Below are 23,167 nucleotides of genomic sequence, written 5' to 3' on the forward strand. Positions count from 1 at the left end.
CTTTCTCCCTCCCTCTTTCTCTTTCTCCCTCCCTCCCTTTCTCTTTCTCTCTCCCTCTTTCTCTTTCTCTCTCCCTCCCTCTCTCTTTCTCTTTCTTTCTTTCTCTCTCCCTCCCTCTCTCTTTCTCTTTCTCTCTCCCTCCCTCTCTCTTTCTCTTTCTCTCTCCCTCCCTCTCTCTTTCTCTTTCTTTCTCTCTCCCTCCCTCTCTCTTTCTCTTTCTTTCTCTCTCCCTCCCTCTCTCTTTCTCTTTCTTTCTCTCTCCCTCCCTCTCTCTTTCTCTTTCTTTCTCTCTCTCCCTCCCTCCCTCTTTCTCTTTCTCCCTCCCTCCCTTTCTCTTTCTCTTTCTCCCTCCCTCCCTTTCTCTTTCTCTTTCTCCCTCCCTCCCTTTCTCTTTCTTTCTCTCTCCCTCCCTCTCTCTTTCTCTTTCTTTCTCTCTCCCTCCCTCTTTCTCTCTCTCCCTCCCTCTCTCTTTCTCTTTCTTTCTCTCTCTCCCTCCCTCTCTCTTTCTCTTTCTTTCTCTCTCTCCCTCCCTCTCTCTTTCTCTTTCTCTCTCTCTCTCCCTCCCTCTCTCTTTCTCTTTCTTTCTCTCTCTCCCTCCCTCTCTCTTTCTCTTTCTTTCTCTCTCTCCCTCCCTCTCTCTTTCTCTTTCTTTCTCTCTCTCCCTCCCTCTCTCTTTCTCTTTCTTTCTCTCCCTCCCTCCCTCCCTCTCTCTTTCTCTTTCTTTCTCTCTCTCCCTCCCTCCCTCTCTCTTTCTCTTTGTTCCCCCTCCCCTCTGCGGTTCCACCCCCCTCCTCCTCTCTGCGGTTCCACCCCCCTCCTCCTCTCTGCGGTTCCACCCCCCTCCCCTCTGACAGTTGCACTGAGCAGGGGTGTTCAGCACAGCAGCTTAGTAGTTAGTTGGTTTGTTTAAAAACATCACACTGTCAGCACACTGTCAGTTTCACAGATGGCAGCTGCTGAAGCATCGGACAGATTCGGGGTATTCTGGCAGGCTTTTAAAAGAAGGCAGAAAACCCTGAATCTGTCCGGTTTTGGGAAGTACGTTCCTGCTTCAGCAGCTGTCATCTGTGAAACTGACAGCGCGATGTTTTTAAAAAGGCCACTCTGCAGGACGACAAAGCGAAATTTCCTATCTCCACTCATGGAGCCCTGGCAAGGATGAGGAACAGCCGCAGGTTGGTGGATACCTTTGGCGGGCTGGATCCTGGCCCATGGGCTATATGTTGGACAACCGTGTTCTAGTGGAATAGAACTAAAAAGCAGTGAAGTTATGTTAAACCTGTATAGAATGTTGGTTGAACTACACTTGGAGTACTGTGCATAGTTCTAGTCTTCATATTATAAAAAGGATATAAAGGCTGGAGAAGGTGAAAAAAGAAATTGCTAGTATTCTACAACTGAGCGATTAATACCGATCAGGGAAGATTGAATAGGCTTGGACTCTTTTTTTTTCTAGAAAAGAGCAGACTGAGGGGTCGAATAGAAGTCTTGAAGGTAATGAAATGGGTTGATAAAGGTAGCCATAGAGAAGATTTTTTTTCACTTGTGGGCAAGACTGGAACTAGGAACCATGAATGTTAGATGGTTACTAATAAATCCAACGGGGAATTCAGGAGAAACTTCTTTACCCAGAGAGTGATTAGAGTTGAACTCATTAGCACGAGGAGTATTTGAGGTGAATGGAAATAGATGAATTTAAGGGGAAGCTAGATAAACACATGAGGGAGAAAGCAATAGAAGGATATATTGAAGGGGTTGGATGAAGAAGGATGGAAGGAGGTTCATAAAGAACATAAACACTGACATGGGCCTGTTGGGTCGAATGCTCTGTTTCTGCGATGTTAGTCGATGTTAACACCCTTGGCATTGAAAACCCACAGGTGTAACTGGTTTATACAGGCACTGTAAAAGGTTTATAAATTATTTATAGTACAGAGCTGGAGAATGTAGCACTGTAGGTAGAAACAAATAGGTCTTAAGTTGCAACTTACTTGCCATAAAAGTGGCATTAAATTAATGTAAAATTATAAATAGGCCAACTTTTAGAGCTAGAACCTAATCTAGCTAGCTAACCTAACCTGGTATCTAGCACTTTAAACCTAGAGATCTTGCTTTAAAGTACCGTCAAACAATTAATTTAAGACAAGAAATCCACTGCTCATACACAGCATACACCTCACCACGCTGAATTGCTTATATATAGTTGGAGTTTAAGATGGAAAGCTAAGTACAGTTTTATAGTTGAAAGTTGAGGAAAACTTGTGATATTGAATAGAAATATTCTGAATGAATAAAGACAGGAATAAGGGGCTGTCCATAAAGTGTTACCACAAATCTCGATCATGTTCCCAAATTCCCCCATTGCCAGCAGCATACACCTAGAAGACCTCTGACCGCACTACTCCAAGAAAACATGCTGTACTTGCATCTTTTAATTTCAGGAAGGGAAGTGCAATTCTGATAAATGGAAATGTTACTTTCCTTAATGATGTAACATGCAACAGGTATGTGGTTTTGATGATGTCTGTTTAAAACATATTTCTGAGGTTTCATTATGAAGCATAAATGGAAGAAATGTATCACTATTTTTCACATATCTCCCACTTTCTTTTTCTAAACAGGTTCCCCTGGAAGAAGGCCTAAACAAAACAATTGACTACTTCCGTAAAGAGCTAGAATATCAGGTCAATAATCAATACATCCCAAAACCAAAACCTGCTAAAACAAAGAGAGGCAGACTGAGACACACCTAATGCACTGGAGCGAAACAAGCATTCCACATCACAGAGAATGAAAACTTGTCTTTTCAAGAATTTCCGGAAAAAAAACTTATTAAAATTGAACTGGAATTTGTTCTTTTGAGCTTGCAAATGGATGTGCCTAAAACAAAAACTTTGAATCTTTCCTTGCACTTTTTAATCTGTTTTATTTAAAATAGCATAGCGATGTCGAGTGGCTGTTTTTTGTATTTTTGCTTTGGTTTATTATATTTGTCATGTTGCTCATTGCTGTGAAGGATTTCCTCATGAACCATTTCACATCAACAGAAGTATTGAAAATGGTATTATTTATAACAACGGGTACCACTTTAATCATTACTGTATGCAATGATCTTCAACCAGGCTAACAGTGTTGTCAGGTGAGTAACAGTGACATCTAGTGGTTGATCTGCCATGTAAGTGGTTCCTTAGCTACAAAATTTTGCCTATTCATTTTTGAGAGTTGTAAAATTGTTGTTTTAAAGTGAGGGAATATATTTCTTTTAGTAAGAATCTTTGAGTATTTTTTAAGAAAAAGGTGATCATTGCCTGAATCACTACTACATTGTTATGTGCTTGGAGGGGGAAATGTATAACTAGATATGTTTTAATTGTGCCGATTTAATAAAGTTTTGGTGGGGATATCATAAAACTATTTTTACATCATTGAGAATTACAGAAAAGAATTGTCTTTGAGGTATTCAGTAATTCAGATGTCTTCTATGGTCATATGTATATAGCTCCCTAAAACAATTATTAAAATCAGACGTGTGTTCTTTTACTTACTGTGTTCAATTAAATGACTTCCTAGTTTAAATGAAAATTAAAAACCCAAGGATGAATGATGTCATTCTTCTCTTTCCTTCAGCCAGTAAATAAAGGTAGGAACTGTTGTAATTCCACAGAGGAAAAAAAAATCACCCAGGAACACTGTCTCAGAAATTCATAGCCATTCCATGGTAGCTCAGAGGATAATTGTGGTGTGCTGCTGAGCTGCACAGACCAGAGTGTTTCCAATTTAATTCTTGGGCCTGTGCTGAGTTAGATCACCTCAGCAACTGGGCAGGGCAGTGTCTAAGGGAAGAAAATTAATTGGCCAGGTTTCCTATTCCTCATCACTAACCAGTGACCCCAGTGGAAGTGCTTTTGTATGAATGGCTGATGGGGACAATCTAGCTCTGTTAAGCCTTCCCAAAGTCTAATAGCCTGCTGACATTCACTTTCCACGTTCACAAACCGATTACAATTCCCACTTGGGTGGCCCTAGCACCATCCTGGTTGAGAACAGCTACCTTACCACAGACCAAGGTTTGAAATGGGGATCCCTGCTCTTCATGGGTCTGAATTGATGTCTATCTCTGAGCCATTAGGGAAGGCCCCTCCAGCATTATCTACTGCCCCATTTACACTGCATTTCTTTTGTGAATTCGGTGGCAACATTGCTTCTCAACTAGGACTGCTGGTCCCAGAACATACTGATACTAACAAGGATTCTATTCTAGATTTTGTATTTGTATTGACAGGTCAGATGTTCATTGGGTTTTAACTCATCCCTTCTGTGAATTGATGGACATGTACTGGACAATGCTCATTGCTTTGAAATCTGATTGATAGGGCTACTGGCCTGCGATGATTTTATTAAATGGGATTCTGGGATTTTTACTAGGGTTTTAGAAATCGCATTCTGTGAATCTATGACCATTATTCTGTGAAAACTAAACCAGTGACCTCAAAGTCTGTTAGGTGTTATAGAGTTTAATGGCAACTGAGGAGCTTATACTTATGTACTTGGTTTAAGACTTTGAAGTTGTATTTTAGGTGAAAAGTTGTAGGAAGCAGCTTATATAAAGTATCAGAAAATTGCTACCTGAACTAGAAATGTCTACATACAAGGCACTGTACATGTATGAATGGAGGCATGACACTTAAGAGGGCGGCGCAGTGGTTAGCACTGCAGCCTCACAGCTCCAGGGACCCGGGTTCGATTCCGGGTACTGCCTGTGTGGAGTTTGCAAGTTCTCCCTGTGTCTGCGTGGGTTTTCTCCGGGTGCTCCGGTTTCCTCCCACAAGCCAAAAGACTTGCAGGTTGATAGGTAAATTGGCCATTATAAATTATCACTAGTATAGGTAGGTGGTAGGGAAATATAGGGACAGGTGGGGATGTTTGGTAGGAATATGGGATTAGTGTAGGATTAGTATGAATGGGTGGTTGATGTACGGCACAGACTCGGTGGGCCGAAGGGCCTGTTTCAGTGCTGTATAATCTAATCTAATCCAGCAGAACCACATTTGATTTATATCATATTTATAAGGTTAAAAGATCTACTTTCAGGCTAAGGGACCCTTGATTTCAGAATCTGCATAGTTGGCAGTGAAGAGATGGTCAGGAAGAAATTATGTAGCCCCCCCCCCTTCACCCCATCGTCCCCACTCCAATAATGATCGTCATTGCAACAGTAAATATCATTGGAAATGTCAGGCTTTGTGTGAATGGGACCTCATCGGATGTCCCAAACAATAATGTTTATTTTTTCAGGATAACCATCCTGTGTGGACAGTAGGGCCATTACCCAATGGGAGGCAGTGTGTCAGAGGTATGGAAGGGGCACCACCAGGTCAGAAGAATAGAGAAAAATGCTAGCGTGTACTGAAATTAAGAATGCTAAAATGTTTTATTTTAGAAGATAATTTGTGCTAAAATTATCCCGATAGTTTGCTCAGGAAATTGACGTGCATTCATATATCCATATCCTAATATAGTAATCATAAAACTGCACAGGGGATACCCGCAGTTTAATGTGGAAGGGATGCATTGCCATTTGGCCTTGTCCAAGCTGTGTGTTTGTCTTTGGTTTAGGCAGTGTGCCTCAGAATGGAGTACCTGCACATCTATTAAATTGCTTTATATTAATGTTTTAGTTTGGATTCCAGGAGACTGACCTACAAGAGAGAGGACTTTTACACTAAATGTACCTTTCTTATCATGCAGACAAACCTGTTTGTCTTAAGTAATAAGAGTAAAGACAATAGTTCAACATGTCTTCAATCTTTGGAGAAGCTAAGATTTACTAAACTCCAGATCAGCCGCTACATTTATAGAATCATAAATATTTACAGGAAGGATGCCATTTGGCCCATGTCTGTGCCGGCCAACAAGGAGCCATCCAGCCGAATCCTACTTTCCGGTTCTTGGTCTGTAGCCTTGTAGGTTATGGCACTTCAAGTACATATCCAAGTAATTTTTAAATGTTCAAAGGGTTTCTGCCTCTACTGCCCTTTCAGGGAGAGAATTCCAGATCCCCAACACCCTCTGGATGAATAAATGTCCCCTTGAATCTTCTCCAAACCTCCTACCTCTTACCCTAAATCTACAACCCCAACCCTTTCTCCCCCCCCCCCCCCCCCCCCCCCCACCTCAGGTATGAACCTCTCAACCAAGGGCAATAGGGCCTTCCTATCCACTCTATCTAGACCCCTCATAATTTTATATGCTTCAATTAGGTCTCCCCTCAGCCTCTGCTGTTCCAAAGAAAACAATCATTCCTCAAAACTAAAATTCTCCAGTCTAGGCAACATCCTAGTAAATCTCCTTTGTACCCCCTCCAGTGCAATCACATCTTTCCTATAGTGCAGTGACCAGAACTGTACACAGTACGCCAGCTGTGGACTAACCAGTCTTTTATAGAGTTCCAGCATAACCTCCCTGCTCTTCTGTTCGATGCTAAAGGCAAGAATCCTATCTACCTTTTTGACCACCTTATCTATTTGTACAGCCACCTTCAGAGATCTGTGGACATGCACTCCAAGGTCCCTCTGATCTTCTACATTTCTCAGTATCCTACCATTTATTGTGTATTCCCTTGCCTTGTTAGTCTTTCCCAAATGCATTACTTCACACTTCTCTGAGCTCCATTTGCATCTGTTCACCCACCTGACTAGTCCATTGATAACTTCCTGTAGTCTTCAGCTTTCTACATTGTCAACCACACGGTTACTTTTTGTATCATCTGCAAACTTCTTAATCATGCCCCCTATGTCCAAGTCCAAATACTTGATATATACCACAAACAGCAAGGGACCTCGTACTGAGACCTGCGGAACCCCACTGGAAACTGCCTACCAGTCACAAAAACACCAATCGAATGTTACCCTTTGTTTCCTGCCTCTGAGCCAATTTTGGATCCAACTTGCCACTTTGTCTTGGATCACATGGGCTTTTACCTTAGTGACCAGTCTGCCATGTGGGACCTTATCAAATGCTTTAATAAAATCCATACAGACTACGTCAAATGCACTATCCTTATCAATCCTCCTTGGTACCTCCTTAAAAAATTCAATGTTATTCAGACATGCCCTTCCCTTAAATCCATGCTGACTATCTTTGTTTAGTCAGTGTCTTTCTAAATGGAGATTTATCCTGAACTCAGAATTTTCCCACCACTGAGGTTAAGCTGACTGGCCTGTAATTATTCGGTCCATCCCTTTTCCCTTTTTAAACAATGTTGTCTGGCTATTGGTGTGGCACCATAGGACAGAGAGGTTTGGAAAATAATGGTCAGAGCCTCTGCTATTTCTTCTCTTGCTTCCCTTAACATCTTAGGATGCATTTCATTTGGACCTGGGGCTTTGATCAGCTTTCAAAGATGTTACGCCCCTTAATACTTCCTCTCTCACTATAGTAATTTCATCTAATATTTCACATTCCTCCTCCCTGATTGCAATGTCTGTATCGTCCCTCTCTTGTGAAATCACGCAAAGTATTAATTGAGAATCATACCCATGTCCTCCACCTCCACACACAGGTTACCCTTATGGTCCCTAATTGGCCCTATTCTTTAGTTATCCTCTCGCTCTTTATGTATTTATAAAAAGAAAAGAACCCATTTTTGGAGTGTAGTTTCATTGCCACAGCTTCTTTCCTCATCCCTTAATTCTAAGGATAACATTCCAGGTGGATTATGGGACTGATTGTGCCAAACATTTTTATGATGCTTCATAAAGCATTCTTGAGATTTTGTAGCTCAATCTTCACGTGCAACATAGGAATATTCAACTAGTCGAGCCTGTCTACCATTCAGTTCGGTCATGACAGATCTGTACCTCAACTCCGTTTACCTGGTTTTGTTCCATATCACTTCATACCTCACCCTACAAATTTCTGTATTGAATTTCAATTGGCCCAGCATCCACCATCTTTTGGCAGTTCCTGACTTCCAGTATCCTTTGCATTAAAAAATCATCTTGATTTTACTCCCAAATAGTCTAGCTCTAATTTTAAGATAATGCCCTCTTGTTCTAAATTTCCCCCGCTAGAGGAAATAGTTTGTCTGCATCTACCCTATCCAATCCCTTTTATCATTTTTAAATATCTTGATTAGATCATCCCTCAATCTTCTAAACTCCAGAATATAAACCAAGATTTTGCAACTTATCCTTGTAATTTAATCCCAATATAATTATAATTCTGGTCAATTTGTTATACCCCTTGAAGGCCTGTATTGAGGTTCAGTGCCAAAAACTGAATACTGTGCTCCAAATGGGGTCTGACTACGGCTATGTACAACTGAAGCATGACTTCCTCAGCTTTGAATTCCAGCCCCCTGAAGATGAAGGCTAACACTCCATTAGCCTTTTTTGATTTTTTTTTGTCCCAGTGCATTAGCTTTTAGTGATGTTCAGAGATGGTCACAAATCCCTTTTCTCCTCCACAGTTCCTACTTTTGCATCATTAAAAAAAAAAATCTGATTTGCCTTTCTCAGATCCAAGGTGGATGATCTCGCACTTACCCCACATTGAACTCCAACTGCTTTAGTTTTGTCCACTCAGAGTGAAACAGCATATTCAGCCCACCGAGTCTGTGCCAACCATCAACCACCCATTTATACTAATCCTACATTCCCTATCATATCCCTACCACTACCTACACTCGGGGCAATTTACAATGGCCAATTTACCTATCAATCTGCAAGTCTTTGGCTGTGGGAGGAAACTGGAGCACCCAGCAGAAACCCACGCGGTCACAGGGAGAACTTGCAAACTCCGCACAGGCAATACCCAGAACCGAAACCGGGTCGCTGGAGCTGTGAGGCTGCGGTGCTAACCAGTGCACCACTCACTTAGTCTGCCTATGTTATGTAATTTCCATCTCCCATCTGCACAACTTACTGTGCCCCCTAACTCGATATAGTCAGCAAACTTGAATGTACAACTCTCTCCCTTCATTCAAGTCATTAATGTGTAGAAAGTGAAAATTTGAGACTCTGGCCGGAAGCCCCTCACCAGTGAGCTGATTGGTGGGAAGGGGGGCTGTTCCCAAAGCCTTCCCTCCCCCGCTGCAATTTTATGCATGGCGGCATGACAAATGGCCAGCCTGTCCCAGGCCAATCAAGGCCCTTAAGTGGCCAATTAACTGCCACTTAAGGGCCTCCTCCTGCTGCTGCTGTTATTTTACCCATCGTGGCCGGATGGCAAAGGCCTCAAGAATGGCGCCAGTTAATACCTGGTGACTATCTTCTTGCAGGCTTGCGGGGAGGCCCTCCTGATCGGGCACCCTGTGCCCCATGGAGAGCCGACCTCACCGGGCCCGGCCGATTGTCCCCAGCGAGGTCCCAAAAACGTACTGTCGTTCCGAGGCCAGCCTTCCTCTTGTTTCCGATGGCTGGGTGTAGTTCCAGCAGTGGCCACCGCTCTCGGTGACACTGCTGGGATTAACAGCTGCCAGCCCACTGATTGGTCAGCAGCTCCATTAGGCGGGACTTCCTGCCTCAAGGAGGTGGAAGTCCCGCCCAAGGCCAATTAAGGGCCTGAGGAGCGAAAAATCCCAGCGTGGCTCCCCAGGCCTGGCGGAGGCGGGCTCACCCCTGACCTTTTGGCCAGTAGGTGGGGCCTCCTGCCCAACATAAAATTCCAGCCTTTAGTGCAGATCCCTTAAAAACAAAACTTACCACATTGTTCCAATTAGGAAATGTTCCCTTTATCTGTACTGTCTCCTATTTCCCAACAGTTACCAACTTATGTCGGAAGGTTACCTCCGATTCCTTCTGTTCTTGTTTTTGCTAGAAATGCTTTCTGGAAGTCCATATAAACAACATCCATAGAAACTCTCCTAACCGCTCTGCTACTGCCCTCAAAAAGAAAATTCAGTCAGGTTAGTTGGATATGACCTACCCTTCGTAAATCCATGCTCAGTTATCAATCAGCTGATAATTGTCAACATGCTCAGTCGATCTATCCTTAATCCTGATGATCGATTCCAGTAATTCCCCACAATTGATATTAAACTAACAGGTGTGTATTTTCCTGTTTCTCGCTCCCCCCACCCCACCCCCAACAAGCCTTAAATAACGGAGCGCTATTCTCAATTTTCCAATCTAAAGGTCCCATTCATGAATCTCACCATCTTTGGAAAATAATGACTAATTCATCTGCAATTTTTATGGTTAATATCCTTTACATGAAAATATGTATCCTTGAGATCTCATCTCCGGGCAGTACCACTTGGAATATTTGAGGGATAATTACAGCCATCACTAGTTTCAATGCTGCTTTGTCATACTCATATTTCTATTTACAAGTTGAATGGATAAAAGGAAACATTGGATTCCAAAAGTCAAAATAGTCTTGATTTGTTTTCTGGTTACTCCTGCTTTCACTTTTTTTTTACTTTTTTCTCAAGATCTCAATTCTGCCTCCTCTACAGCATTAGCTGTGATTCAGTTGAAACCTTATAATGGAATGTGGAAGGTACATGACCAAAATAACAATGCTTTGGTTAGGACTTCTTGAAAGGGCATTGTCCCTAAATAATTCTCCTTCCCTATAATGTGCAATAATCAGTCTCACTTCTGTGCTCAATTTGAAGTTGTTTCAATGAGAAAGGAAGACCATATCATGTATTGTTCACTACTCTGCCTATCTAATGGAATAGTTTCACACTTGTTAATATGTTGAAGTACAATTTATTTAGGTTGCTTGGAATGGTCATGGCTCCCGAAATTGGAAAAGTATCACTGCAGATTCTTGAATACAATGCCCAGTAACATCCTCCTCCTTTAGCTAAAATGTTATTGAGATTGGACTTTGTACAGGAACTGTATCTAGAATTACACAATTTACTCTTTAAATTTAGAAGAAAGCTTTAAATTGCTTGGAAATGTGGTAATTAGCAGCAGATGTCTGGTGCAATATAGTGAACAAAAGGCCTTTTTCTCAATCATATTGCAGTTCAATAGAATCCTTTTATAAACAAATCATATTTGCTGTGGCAGGTTATTGCTGTCTGCAACATTGAGTGGCTGTTTCACTGAAATAAATAAGTTAGTTACAGACAAGAGACTTTTTAACATTTATATTTGCATATGATGCATTTAGTGTTGAAGTTGGAGCTTTCACTTTTGGTTTCATGTACTTCCAGATGAGGTACAGCATAGTTTGACTAAGAGTAAAGGTCATGCTATTGTGCTCAAAACAAAGTGCCTTAATGCCAACCTTAAATACATCAGTGTAAATTTTTCCATTTCCCACACTAGCTGTCTGTATAGCCTTTGAGTGATGTTGACAGATTAGTGCCAAATAATGGGCATTTTTTTTGTGCCGTGGTTACACATACCAGCAACACAGATACTTATTTGGGACTTTTACAGCCGAGAGAGAGTGGAAATTTTAATTTCATGACTCTGGCCTAGAATCAAACCTAGATCCCAAGATGAAATGTTGAGATTGCTGTTCTGACCCACTGAATCAAACCTTTCAAAAAGGTAGATTATGCTTCGGGTTAGTATCCTGATGTGAAACTTAGTTCTTCAAAACACTGCAATCCAATGAATGGCTCCTCTGATTTAAGCTAATGCAAACATTTTTTTAAACGGAAAAGCAAAATTAAACTCGGCTGAAGTCGTTGATTTTCCATTGATCTGAGGAAAACTACTTTGCCACTTATAGGCTGAATGATGGAAGATTGGTGCTTGGATTTTCTGTGCATATTCATTGTAATAATGATTACATGTTCATTCATTTCCATTGTAAATAAATTATGGTGTTGAATTTTTTCAGTGTAAATTGACCTACTGTATGAATTTTCTGTAAGTGGGTCCCACTGTGTTAAGTTTGTCTGTGGACACTATCAACAGGAAACTTCCATTCAAATCTTGTGATTGTATTTTAATAAATTTTAGCCATTAAGTTACAGGATAAAACTATTTTATTCTTTCATTTTTAACAATTTGTTGTTCATGAACTAATAAATGTTAGACTAGTTCTTTCCCATTAGTGTATACTCCACATAGTACAAGTAATTAGGTAGTCAAAATGGAAACCTAGATGCCACTATTTTGTAAATAATTTGACAAACAATTTTCTCCTCCATCCCCATACGTAGCATGAGACATTTTATACTTTCAGGCATCAGCTTTCTAGATAAGTATGAGCTGACTATGAGACAAAATTATTCAACACTTGGATTCACCAAAACCTTTCCAAGTTTTTGAATACAGTATGGTTGGGTTTTTTTCCCCCAGTTTATGTTTGCTGGATTCTGCATCAAGAATCATAGAATGGTCTCCTTCTGTGGTGTAATATTCAGCCCATTGTGTCCATGATAGATTTCTACAAGAGTAACTCAGCTAGTCCCACTCCCCCCCCCCCCCCCCCCCTTTTCCCATAGCCATGCAAATTTTTTCTCTTTATTTATCCAATTGAAAGCCACAATTGAATCTTCCTGCACCACACAGTCAGGCAGTGCATTCCAGATCCTAACCACTCGCTGTGTGGAAAAAAAAGATTTTCCTCATATCACCGATATTTTTTTGCCAATTACTTTAAATCAGTGTCCTCCGGTTCTTGACCCTTCTGCCAATGGCAACAGTTTCTCACTACTCTGTCTAGACTGCTCATGATTTTGACCACCTCTATCAAATCTCCTCTCACCCTCCTCTTCTCTAAGGAGAGCATAAAACCATAGAAAGTTTTTTATTTTATTTAGAGATACAGCACTGAAACAGGCCCTTCGGCCCACCGAGTCTGTGCCAACCAGCAACCACCCATTTATACTTACCCTACAGTAATCCCATATTCCCTACCACCTACCTACACTAGGGGCAATTTACAACAGCCAATTTATCTATCACCTGCAAGTCTTTGGCATGTGGGAGGAAACCGGAACACCCAGCGAAAACCCACGCGGTCACAGGGAGAACTTGCAATCTCCGCACAGGCAGTACCCAGAATCGAACCCGGGTCACTGGAGCTGTGAGGCTGCGGTGCTAACCACTGCGCCACTGTGCCACCCACAAAAGGAGGCCATTCAGCCCTTTTCCTCGCCAGCTGAAAAAACTAGCCGCCCAATCTAATCCCACCTTCCAGCACCTGGTCCAAAGCCTTGCCAGTTACAGCACTTCAGGTGCATGTCCAGGTACCTTTTAAAAGAATTGAGGGTTTCTGAAATGCCAGCTTGTCCAATCTATCCACGTAACTGAAGTCCTTCATCCTTGGAACCATTCTCATAAATCTTTTCTGCACCCACTCTAAAGCCATTGCATCCTTCCTAAAGTCCAGTGCTTAGAATTGGACACAATACTCCTGTTGGGGCCAGACCAATGTTTTATTAAAGTTTATCATAATGTCCTTGCTTTTGTACTCTATGCTTCTATTTATAAAGCCTAGAATCTGAGGATACATAACACTGAAACATTTAAAGAGGAGGTAGATAGGTTTTTGAAATATCGGAGTTGAGGTCTGGGGCAGATCAGCCATGATCTTATTGAATGGCCGGACAGGCTTGAGGGGCTGAATGGCCTACTCCTCCTATTTCTTATGTTATGTATCCTCAGATTCATCCCATCTGGTTCTGGTGACTTGTCAACTTAAGTACAACCAGCCTTTCTAATACCTCCTCTCTATCAATTGTTAGCCCATCCAGTTTTTCACTACCTCCTCTTTCAGTAGGACTTTTAAAGACAATGCAAAATGCTCATTTAGTATCTCAGCCATGCCTCCATGCATGAATCATCTTTTTATTCCCTAATCAGCCTCATCCCTCCCCTTCCTAGCCTTTTACTACTTATATGCATATAGAAGACTTCTGGATTCCCTTTTATGTTTGCTGCCGGTCTCTTCTCATACTCCTCATACTCTCTCCTTGATTCTCATTTCTGTTTTCACTTCCCCTCTCAAATTTTTATATTCAGCCTGGTTCTCACATGGATTATCAACCTGACATCTGCCATACACGCCCTTTTTCTGCTTCACCTTACTCTACATCTCCTTTGTCAGCCAGGGAGCTCTGGCTTTGGTTGCCCTACCTTTCCTCCTCGTGGGAATGTACCTCAACTGCACCCAAATCATTTCCTCTTTAAAGACAGCCCATTGTTCCATTACAGTTTTGCCTGCCAATCTTTGTTTCTAAGTATCGGAATTTTTCTTAGCTCTCAACAGACATTGAATTCCGCTGGAGTCTCCCACTCAACCACCAGCTTTCTAACCTCGTAATTATGCCACAATTATCAAGAAAAGCAAAAATGATTGAGGAAATTTCAGGAAACTGTAAAAGCAGTTCATGACACACCCTCATTATCTAATGGTAAGTGAGCAGCTGCTAATACAAAAACCCCTACCCACAACAACATAACAGTAAAACATTAAGGTGCTTCACAGGACTGATTATCAGACAAAAATTTGACATCAAGTCACATAAGGCATTATTAGGACAAATGATGAAAAGCTTGGACAAAGATATAGGTTTTAAAGAGCATCTTAAAAAAGGAGAGAGATAGCGAGGCGGAGAGGTTAGGGAGGACATTTCAGGGTTTATGGCCTAGGCAACTGAATGCATGTCCACCAATGATGGAATAAAAACAAGAAATGCTGGAAATACTCAGCAGGTCTGGCAGCATCTGTGGAGAGAGAAGCAGAGTTAGAAAATATTAGAAATGTAAAAGGTTATAAGCAAGTAAAGCGGGGGTGGGGCAAGAGATAACAAAGGAGAAGGTGTAAATAGGACAAGGTCACAGAATAGATGACCAGAAGGTCGTGGAGCAAAGGCAAACAATACGTTAATGGTGTGTTGAAAGACAAAGCATTAGTACAGATAGGGTGTTAACGGACTAGAATTGAACAGCCGCAAGTACAAACATGAAAAAAACAGTGGGTAAGTAAACTGAACAAACTAAGATGAAATAAAATAAACACAGAAATTTTTTTGTTAAAAAGGTAAAAGAAAAAAATAACTAAAAATAGAAGTAAAATGGGGGGCCCGTCATGCTCTGAAATTATTGGACTCTATGTTCAGTCCGGCAGGCTGCAGTGTGCCTAATCGGGAAATGAGATGCTGCTCCTCGAGCTTGCATTGATGTTCACTGGAACACTGCAGCAATCCCAGGACAGAGATGTGAGCATGAGAGCAGGGGGGAGTGTTGAAATGGCAAGCAACCGGAAGCTCGGGGTCCTGCTTGTGGACTGAACGGAGGTGTTCCACCAATGATGGGTTGATTAAAATCAGGGGTGCACAAGAAGGCCAGAATTGGAAGAGCACAGCAATCTGGAAGACTTAGAGCTTGAAGAGGCAACAGAGTTAGGGAGGGGTGAAGCCTTACAAAAAGAAAAGAAAGACTTGCATTTATATAGCACATTTCATAACCTCCAGATGTCCCAAAGCACTTTACAACTAATAAAATACTTTTGAATTGTCACTGTTGTAATGTAGGAGACTGGAAAGCCATTTTGCACTCCGCAAGCTCCCACAAAGAACAATATGATAATGATTAGATAATCTGTTTTTAGTGACATTGAATGAGGGATGAATATTAACCAGGACACCAAGGATAACTCTCCTGCTCCTCTTTGAAATACTGCCTTGGGACCTTTTACACACACCTGACAGAGCTGTTTAATGTCTCATCTGGATGACAGTGAAGGCTTTTGAAAACAAGGATGAGTATTTTAAAATTGAGGCTTTTAATTAAGGGGCACACAGAGAGGAGACTTCGCCTGAGTAAGACGTAGTCAGAGTGCGAAGGTGGGAATTTGGTGCAGAGGGGGAAAAAGATGCTCCTTTTCCAGCCTCCAGTAGCTAGCTGTAGGAGATGTAAGTTGCTTCCCAGGAATAGAGGGTTACCTAGAAACAGTGGTGAGAGTTGGAAGAGCTAGGGTGGTGAGTCTATGGGATCAGAGCGTTCCAAAGAAAAGTGGCATGTGACATTACAGCAAAGAAGGTAAGCGATTGGTTGGTGAATAATTTCTCTTTCTGTCTAATCTAAACTAAGGAATTTTAATTGGAGTTAGTATAACATTAATTGAAATAATAGGAATAAGAATCATCTGAGACTCAGGTAATTTATTAATAAGGTTTTATTAGTAATAGTAATAGGAGGCTGGAAAAGGAGCACCTCTTACTAGCAGTTGTAAAGCTTGTTAATGGGGCTTAGTAATGGTGGGGTTTATTAATTATAAATTAATAAAAAATTAATGAAAACACATAATAAAAATGGCAGGGCAGGTGATATGTTTCAGCTGCAGTATGTGGGAGCTGGTGGACAACGGTGTGATCCATGACAAACACGTCTGCAGTGTCTGCAACTCAAGGAGCTTTGGCTCAGACTCAATGAGCTGGAGGCCAAACTACACAATGCGATGCATCAGGGAGGGGCAAAATTACCTGGACACTTTTTTTTCCAGAAGGAAGTCACATCCCTTAGGATAGCATCTTCTGATTTGGTCAGTGGTCAGGAACAGGAGGATGTGACTGCAAGTGAGGCAGGTAAGGGGTCAAGAAGGCAGAAGTGGAGGAGCCTCAGGCCTTGCAATTGTCCAACAGGTTTGAGATTCTTTCAGCTTATATGGATGAGAGCGAAGGCTGAAGGGTAGATGAGCAAGCTGGCCATGGTACAGGAAGCCATTCAAACGGGGGGACTTTTTTTCTTCTTTGGCTTCCTTGTCTCGAGAGACAATGGGTAAGCGCCTGGAGGTGTTCAGTGGTTTGTGCAGCAGCGCCTGGAGTGGCTATAAAGGCCAATTCTAGAGTGACAGACTCTTCCACAGGTGCTGCAGATAAAATTGGTTGTCGGGGCTGATATACAGTTGGCTCTCTCTTTGCGCTTCTGTCTTTTTTCCTGCCAACTGCTAAGTCTCTTCGACTCGCCATGTTTTAGCCCCGCCTTTATGGTTGCCCGCCAGCTCTGGCGATCACTGGCAACTGACTCCCACGACTTGTGATCAATGTCACGTCTTTAAAGCGGAGACATGGACGGCCGGTGGATCTGGTACCAGTGACGAGCTTGCTGTACAATGTGTCCTTGGGGATCCTGCCATCTTCCATGCGGCTCACATGGCCAAGCCACCTCAAGCGCCACTGGCTCAGTAGGGTGTATATGCTGGGGATGTTGGCCGCCTCGAGGACTTCTGTGTTGGAGATACAGTCCTGCCACCTGATACCAAGGATTCTCTGGAGGCAGCGAAGATGGAATGAATTGAGACGTCGCTCTTGACTGACGTACGTTGTCCAGGCCTCGCTGCTGTAGAGCAAGGTACTGAGGACACAGGCTTGATACACTCAGACTTTTGTGTTCTGTGTCAGTGCGCCCTTTTCCCACACTCTCTTGGCCAGTCTGGACATAGCAGTGGAAGCCTTTCCCATGTGCTTGTTGATTTCTGCATCGAGAGACAGGTTACTGGTGATAGTTGAGCCTAGGTAGGTGAACCCTTGAACCACTTCCAGAGTGTGGTCACCAATATTGATGGATGGAGCATTTCTGACGTCCTGTCCCGTGATGTTCATTTTCTTGAGGCTGATGGTTGGGCCAAATTCGTTGCAGGCAGCCGCAAACCTGTCGATGAGTCTCTGCAGACACTCTTCAGTGTGAGATGTTAATGCAGCATCGTCAGCAAAGAGGAGTTCCCTGATGAGGACTTTCTGTACTTTGGTCTTCGCTCTTAGACGGTCAAGGTTGAACAACCTGCCACTAGATCTTGTGTGGAGGAAAATTCCTTCTTCTGAAGACTTGAACGCATGTGAGAGCAGCAGGGAGAAGAAGACCCCAAACAGTGTAGGTGCAAGAACACAGCCCTGTTTCACGCCACTCAGGATAGGAAAGAGGTCTGATGAGGCGCTGCTTTGCTGAATTGTGCCTTTCATATTATCATGGAATGAGGTGATGATACTTAGTTGCTTTGGTGGACATCCGATCTTTTCTAGTAGTCTGAAGAGACCACTTCTGCTGACGAGGTCAAAGGCTTTGGTGAGATCAATGAAAGCAATGTAGAGGGGCATCTGTTGTTCACAGCATTTATCCTGTAGCTGGCGAAGGGAGAACAGCATGTCAATGGTCGATCTCTCTGCTCGAAAGCCACACTGTGCCTCAGGGTAGACACGCTCAGCCAGCTTCTGAGCCTGTTTAAAGCGACTCAAGCGAAGACTTTCCCCACTATGCTGAGCAGGGAGATTCCACGGTAGTTGTTGCAGTCACCGCGGTCACCCTTGTTCTTATAGAGGGTGATGATATTGGCATCGCGCATGTCCTGTGGTACTGCTCCCTCGTCCCAGCACAGGCAAAGCAGTTCGTAGAGTGCTGAAAGTATAGCAGGCTTGGTACTCTTGATTATTTCAGGGGTAATGCCGTCCTTCCCAGGGGCTTTTCTGCTGGCTAGAGAATCAATGGCATTACTGAGTTCCAATTTTGTTGGCTGTACGTCCAGCTCATCCATGACTGGCAGAGACTGGGCTGCATTGAGGGCGGTCTCAGTGACAACATTTTTCCTGGAGTACAGTTCTAGGTAGTGCTCCACCCAGCGTTCTATTTGCTTGCGTTGGTCAGCCCTTCGTTTTGCAAGCTGGAACGTCAGAACTATGTGTCCTGGCCTGTCGGTAGACCTTACACAAATCAATGATTCTCGGAAGACCTCCATCATTAACAATGAGTTCAGCAGACTCAATGTGGACATTGCAGCACTTCAGGAGACACACCTCCCTGCGAGCGGATCTCTAAGAGAGCAAGACTACACCTTCTTCTGGCAGGGTAGGGATCTTGAAGAACCAAGACAGCATGGAGTGGGCTTCGCCATCAGAAACTCTTTGCTCAGCATGATAGAGCCACCCTCAAATGGCTCGGAACGCATACTGTCCATCCAACTGTTCACCACCTCTGGTCCAGTACACCTACTCAGCATCTATGCTCCAACACTCTGCTCCCCACATGAAGCTAAAGACCAGCTCGACGAGGAACTCCATAATATCATTAGTAGCATCCTCAATACCGAACACCTGTTCCTGCTGGGGGACTTTAATGCCAGGGTTAGGGCCGGTCATGACTCATGGCCCTCCTACCTTGGGCGCTATGGCATTGGAAGGATGAATGAGAATGGACAGAGACTGCTTGAGTTGTGTACCTATCATAACCTCTGCATCACCAACTCGTTCTTTCACACTAAACCCTGCCACCAGGTTTCTTGGAGGCACCCAAGATCACGTCGTTGGCACCAGCTGGACCTCATCGTCACAAGGCGAGCCTCTTTAAACAGCGTTCAGATCACACGCAGCTTCCACAGTGCGGACTGCAACACCGACCAGTCCCTGGTGTGAAGCAAGGTTCGACTCAAACCAAAGAAGCTGCATCACTCCAAGCAGAAGGTCCGCCCGCGCACCAACACTAGCAGAATCTCTCATCCACAGCTGTTACATTGGTTTCTAAATTCACTTGAAAAAACCCTTCAAAACACTCCTACAGGGGATGCAGAGACCAAGTGGGCCCACGTCAGAGACGCCATCCATGACTCAGCAATGACCACCTGGCAAACGTGTGAAGCGGAATGTAGACTGGTTTCAATCTCACTTTGAAGAGCTGGAACCTGTCATAGCCGCTAAGCGCATTGCACTGCTGAACTACAAGAAAGCCCCCAGTGAGTTAACATCCGTAGCACTTAAAGCAGCCAGAAGCGCTGCACAAAGAACAGCCAGGCGCTGCGCAAATGACTACTGGCAACACCTATGCAGTCATATTCAGCTGACCTCTGACACCGGAAACATCAGAGGAATGTATGATGGCATTAAGAGAGCTTTTGGGCCAACCATCAAGAAGATCACCCCACTCAAATCTAAATCAGGGGACACAATCACTGACCAACGCAAGCTAATGGAGGTGAATAGTGCTGTTAATAAAGTTGAGATCAGTACATTAGTGAGAGAGGATCTTAGATTGAAAGATCAAGATGTGGTATCAGTTTGTGTAGAGCTAAGAAACAGCAAGGGGCAGCAAACATTGGTAGGAGTTGTTTATAGGCCACCAAACAATAGTGGTAATGTGGGACATGGTATAAATCAGGAAATTAGAGCTGCACGTTACGAGGGTAATCATGGGGCACTTAAATCTACATATAGACTGGAGAAACTGAATTAGCATTAAAGGCCTGCTCCCCGACCCGAACCCAACGGGACCCAACAACATGTGTCAGGTTCAGGTTGGGTCAGGTTGCACTTCCAGGTCCAGCATTTGGGCTCAGGTCGGGCTGGGTCGAACATGCTCTATCACAGGTAAGTGGCTCCACTGTTAATTTAATTTTTGGACTTGAAAGGTGGTTTTGTTACAGTTATTTTAAGCTTATGCAGATCAGCAACAAAGTGAAAAATGGAAGGTAAGTTAACTTACGATTGGGTTGGGTTGGGCACGGAAAAAAATGGAAGGACTCCGGCCGGGTTGGGCTCGGGTCAGATGTGGTTCTGTCGGGCTAGGGTCGGGTTTTTCTTTGCAGACCTGAGCAAGCCTTTAATTAGCACTAAAGCTGTGGAGGCTGAATTCCTGGAATGTATATAAGATGGTTTTCTAGAACAGTATGTTGAGGAACCAACTAGAGAATGGGCTATTTTAGATATGGTATTGTACAATTAAAAGGGGCTAATTAATAATCTCATTGTAAAGGAGCATTTAGGGAAGAGTGACCATAATATGATAGAATTTTACTTTAAGTTTGAAAATGATGTCGTTCAATCCTAAACTGGGGTCTTAAATATAAACAAAGGAAACTATGAAGGTATGGGGGCAAGTTGGCTGTGGTAGATTGGGAGACTACATTAGAAAGTAGAAAGGCAATGATGAGCATTTAAAGAAGTATTACACAGTTTGCAACAAATTTACATTCCTTTGAGGCACAAAAAACCCAGCAGGAAAAACAATCACTATAGAAAGATTGCATTGTATTATTTATGACAAATTGAGAGATTCTTGTAAAATATATTTTATCTATACTAGCAGATTCTTAAGATGTTGTCTTGAAATCTGCATGGCACTGGTAAATCTACTTTGTTGCCCATCCCTGATGTTCTGCGAAGGTGGTGGTGCGCCCTCTCCTTCAACCACTGCAGTTCTTATGTAATTGGGCCTCCCATAATGGTGTTAGATAGGGATTTCCAGGACACTGACTCAGTAATGATGAAGGAGTGGTGATATATGTTTTAAGCCAAGATAGTGTGTGGCTTGGAGGATAACTTGGGGTAATGGATGCTTGCATGATGTTTCTACTCTTGTGTTTCTCAGTGATAGAGTTTGCAGGGAAGGAGATGCTGTCGAAGTACCCTTGATGAATTGCTACAGTGCATCCTGTAGATTATATATATTGCAGCCTCAGTGTTCTGGTGATGGATATTGACTTCCAAAGCACTCATTAAGTGAACTGTTCTGTTCAGAATGGTGTTGAAATTCTTGAGTGTTATTGAAACTGCACTGTAATAGATCAATGGTGAGTATTCCTTTGCACTTCTAACATTTTTTAATTCTTTTATGGGAAGTGGGCATCGCTGACAATGCCAGCATTTTTGCTCATCCCTAATTCCCTTGAGAAGGTGGTGGTGAGCTGTAAACTTGAACCTTGCATATGGTTGAGAGGCTTTGAAAATAGGAGGAGAGTTACTTAGAAGAGTACTTAGCCTCTCTCCTGTTCTTGTCATAACAGTGTTGCTCTGGCTATTCCAGTTCAGCTTCTAGTCAATGGTGACCCATAAGATGTTCATGGTGGGGGCTCGGTAATTGTGCCTGTGAGGGTCAAGAGGAGATGCTGGGCTTTCTCTTATTCAAGATGATTATTATCTAGAACTTAATTGGTGTAGATGTTGCCTATCACATTTCAGTCCAATACTGTAATTAATTCAAGTCTGGCTGTAGGCTAGCATGATCAGAATGTGAACAGAGCTGAACACTGTGAAAACAAAAGGGATGATGGTGTAAAGCAAAAGGAGATGTTAATGCTAGGGTGTACAATAGACCTGCAAACAATCAGAGGCGGATAGAAGAGCAAATATGTAGGCAAATTGCTGAGAAATGCAGAAACAAGAGGGAAGTAATTGTAGGGGATTTCAACTGCCCTAATATTAACTGGGATAAAATCAGACACTAGGAGGAACAGGAGCTTAGTGATAGTGGAGTGGGATGAAAGGCACGTCGGCAGAGCAAACCCCAGATCAAGAGAAGCCTGTATGCACAGATAAGCCAGGTTGTACTTCTCCGGCTATTCATGAGATTGATGTAGGGGATGCTAAACCAATTAACAAAACCCCTACAGACTCAATCCCAGCAAATTGGCAAAGTCAGGGAGGAGATTCAGTATGTGTTAAATAATGTTATAATTGAACCCAGTCAAAGTAGTTGGAGTTTTTCTGTTGTTCTGGTTCCAAAACCAGACGGTTCTCAAAGATTCTGTATTGATTACCAAAAGATTAATGCCATAACTAAGATGGGCTCCTATCTGATCCCAAGGCTTGAGGATTGTATTGAAAGGGTGGAGAACTTGGCCTTTGTTAGCAAGATTGATTTGCTTCAGGAATATTGGTAAGTCCCCTTGACCGACCAAGCCAAAGAAATTTCTGCTCTTGTGACACTAGATAGTCTGTTCCAGTATAACGTTATGCCATCTGGTATGAAAAATGCACCAGCTACATTTCAAAGATTAACCAATCAAGTGATTGCCATGTTGAATAATTGTTTTGTGTACATTGTTGACCTTTTGGTGTACAGCGACACTTGGGATGATCATGTCATACATTTGAGAGCTCTATTTGACCCGTTGGCCAAAGCTAACCTTATCAGAAACCTGGCAAAAAGTGAGATGGCCAAGGCCAAGGTCGCTTAATTAGGACATACCATGGGTCAAGGTCAAGTATTACTGCAAGAGGCTAAGGTTCTGGCGATAATAGATTTTCCTATATCCAAGACAAGAAAAAAAGGTGTTATGATTTCTGGGTATGTGTGGGTTCTACAGGAAATATGTCCCTAATTTCAGCACAGTAGTCACTCCATTGACAAATTTGTTAAAGGGAAAATGTGACGTTCGAATTGTCAAATGGCACTTGAGAAGTTAAAGGCCATTTTGATAAAAGAGCCAATTCTTGCAACCCCAGATTTTACTAAGCCATCCAAGGTGGCTATCGACACCA

General features: G+C 42.8%; 1 protein-coding gene across 1 annotated transcript in view; it reads left to right on the forward strand.

Annotated features, from left to right (window-relative positions):
• Positions 1 to 3,540, forward strand: part of uxs1 (UDP-glucuronate decarboxylase 1) — a 115,084-nt gene extending 111,544 nt beyond the window's left edge. Inside the window, exon 15 of the mRNA XM_068033805.1 lies at positions 2,622 to 3,540. Coding sequence (XP_067889906.1) covers positions 2,622 to 2,753 — 132 coding nt within the window. The 3' untranslated portion in view covers positions 2,754 to 3,540. The remainder of the gene's footprint in view (positions 1 to 2,621) is intronic.
• Positions 3,541 to 23,167: the final 19,627 nt, after the last annotated feature.

Source organism: Heterodontus francisci, chromosome 6 (genome assembly GCF_036365525.1).
Source record: "Heterodontus francisci isolate sHetFra1 chromosome 6, sHetFra1.hap1, whole genome shotgun sequence".
NCBI lineage: Eukaryota > Metazoa > Chordata > Chondrichthyes > Heterodontiformes > Heterodontidae > Heterodontus > Heterodontus francisci.